Consider the following 2,351-nt stretch of genomic DNA (forward strand, 5'->3'; position numbering starts at 1 on the left):
TTTTTTCAAAAACACTTTTCTGAAAAGTTATTTTATAAAAATGCTTCTCAAATAAATAGTTTTATAACAACAATCCCAAATAGGCTCTAAATTAATAATGTTAGTATCAGCTAATTTAAATGAAAAATATGCTCACATAGTATTTATACAGGTAACTCAACTTGTTCGAATGAAGAACAATTACAGCACTAAATTAATTAGTACTGCTTGCGGTGGCAAATCTGATATGGCTATAGACTCAACTCTTGCCTGTTCAAACTTTCATTTATTTTTCTTAGGAGATTTTTCCTCGCAGAAAAATCAGAATATTGAGGCAAAAAATAGTAGGGGACTGTATCCAAAGTGGAGGCTAGCTCCTGTTTCAACAACTCATGAACTTGTTATCATCATAGATATCTTAAAGTAATGTAAAAATATACTCAGACGCACACTTGAGTTTCCTCCACCAACCCCACTAACTAAATAAGTTAATTAAAGGACCACATCTCAACTATAAATAAAGCATTATATCCTACAATCTTTTCAAACAATACCCCATTACAAAAGATTCTTCCTAGTCCCTGCAACATTTCCCAATTCTTTTTCCTTCTTCAAGTTTGCCATGGCTTCAGCTATATCTGAAACAATAACCACCAACGGATCATCCGAAAATAACAACCTTACGATCACCGGAAAGATACATACTCGAGTCCGCCTCGCTACGAAATCTGATCTGCACCATATATACCAATTATTTTACCAAATCCATGCATACCATAATTTCACTCATTTATACAAAACCACCGAGTCCTCCTTAGGGGACTTACTTTTCAAAGAAAATCCTCTTCCGCTGTTCTACGGGCCATCCGTACTTTTACTCGAAGTCTCCCCAACGCCTTTTACCCAACCCAAAAATAACAAGGACGAATTAGGGTTCAAGCCCGTCCTTACAACGTTCGACCTTAAATTCCCAGTTGTGGAAGGACAAGTTGAGGAGTTTCAGTCCATATACGATGATGGGAATGATAAGCGTGATGTTTTCATAGCGGGATACGCTTTCTTTTATGCGAATTATTCATGCTTCTATGATAAACCGGGGTTCTATTTCGAGAGCCTTTACTTCAGGGAGAGTTATCGTAAGTTGGGAATGGGGAGATTGTTGTTCGGAACAGTTGCGTCTATAGCTGCAAACAATGGGTTCGTATCAGTGGAGGGAATAGTAGCAGTTTGGAATAAGAAGTCGTATGATTTTTACATAGATATGGGGGTTGAAATATTTGATGAGTTTAGATATGGCAAATTGCATGGTGAAAATCTTCAAAAGTATGCTGATAAGGAGATAAATGATGCAGGAAGCACTTAGTATGAATAACTTTTTCAATATTGGAAGTGCTATTTATAAATTTCTCTTTGTAATTTTGTAAAAGCAGAAAGCTGATCAGTGTGCATGTACTATTACATTTGAATTCGAAAGTATTAAAAATCTCTAATACTACATTCATTTAATTTTATCTGGCACAATTATTAGTTAGGTCACCTAATTCTTTTTTCTTTTGATGTGATTTTATTTTTAATAAATTATCTGGATACTAATTAACTATTGTGACCTTACCTACTGTCGCCTATGTAATTTTCAATTATAAAAAAGTTTGACTAGTGTAGGCTCAATCTTTTTACCTAATTAAGTGACCCTTTAGAGTGTTGTAGTTCCAACTCTACCACATTAATCAAACAGAGGAAAGATTATGAGGGGGTTTGGATGGGCTTCAAAGCTAGTAAAAATAGCTTTTAAGTCATTTTTTACTTTTTAAAATGTTTTGTAAGTTTAAAAATGGCTTAAAAAAATTTAAAATTACTTTTTTAAGCCAAAAGTTAAAAACCAAAAGCATCATTACCTCTACTTTTTATTTTTGGCTTATAAATCATTCTGGTTTGACCAAATAAAAGACATAGTTATTCCTTGTAATTTTTACATATTTCAAAATTGCCATCATGTTTGTTCTAAAATATTTATTCTCTTCTATCATTTTTGTGTTTTCCCTCTATTTTTGTGTTTCTCTCTTCATGTTTGTATTTTTCTCTTCATTTTGTGTCTTTTTTCTTTTTTTAATGGGTTGCTAATAATTTGATGCTTATGGGGTTTATGAGGAATTGAGAAGAATTATTTTTTTAATAGTTTATTTGACTGAAACAATAAATTTTAATGTACCGTTAGCAATTCAACTTCTTTTGGGGCGACTTTTGTTCAATTTTCTTGAAGAAAAAAATGAAAAATCAATAAACCTATTTAGCCGAAACAACAACTTTTGCTCCTTTTTGAGTGTTTTGGTTCAATTTTCAGAAGAAAAAAATTTCGTAAAACAAAAATGGAT

General features: G+C 32.5%; 1 protein-coding gene across 1 annotated transcript; it reads left to right on the forward strand.

Annotated features, from left to right (window-relative positions):
- The first annotated feature begins 342 nt into the window (after positions 1-342).
- Positions 343-1,490, forward strand: LOC107872236 (tyramine N-feruloyltransferase 4/11). Its single transcript, XM_016719006.2, has one exon. The coding sequence runs from the start codon at positions 602-604 to the stop codon at positions 1,340-1,342; it is 741 nt and encodes a 246-aa protein (XP_016574492.1). The 5' UTR covers positions 343-601; the 3' UTR covers positions 1,343-1,490.
- The last annotated feature ends 861 nt before the right edge of the window (positions 1,491-2,351 follow it).

Source organism: Capsicum annuum, chromosome 1, assembly GCF_002878395.1.
Source record: "Capsicum annuum cultivar UCD-10X-F1 chromosome 1, UCD10Xv1.1, whole genome shotgun sequence".
Taxonomy (NCBI): Eukaryota; Viridiplantae; Streptophyta; class Magnoliopsida; order Solanales; family Solanaceae; genus Capsicum; species Capsicum annuum.

Coding starts and splice junctions, on each gene's coding strand:
- LOC107872236 (XM_016719006.2), top strand. CDS start 602: ATGGCTTCAGCTATATCTGAAACAATAACCACCAACGGATCATCCGAA.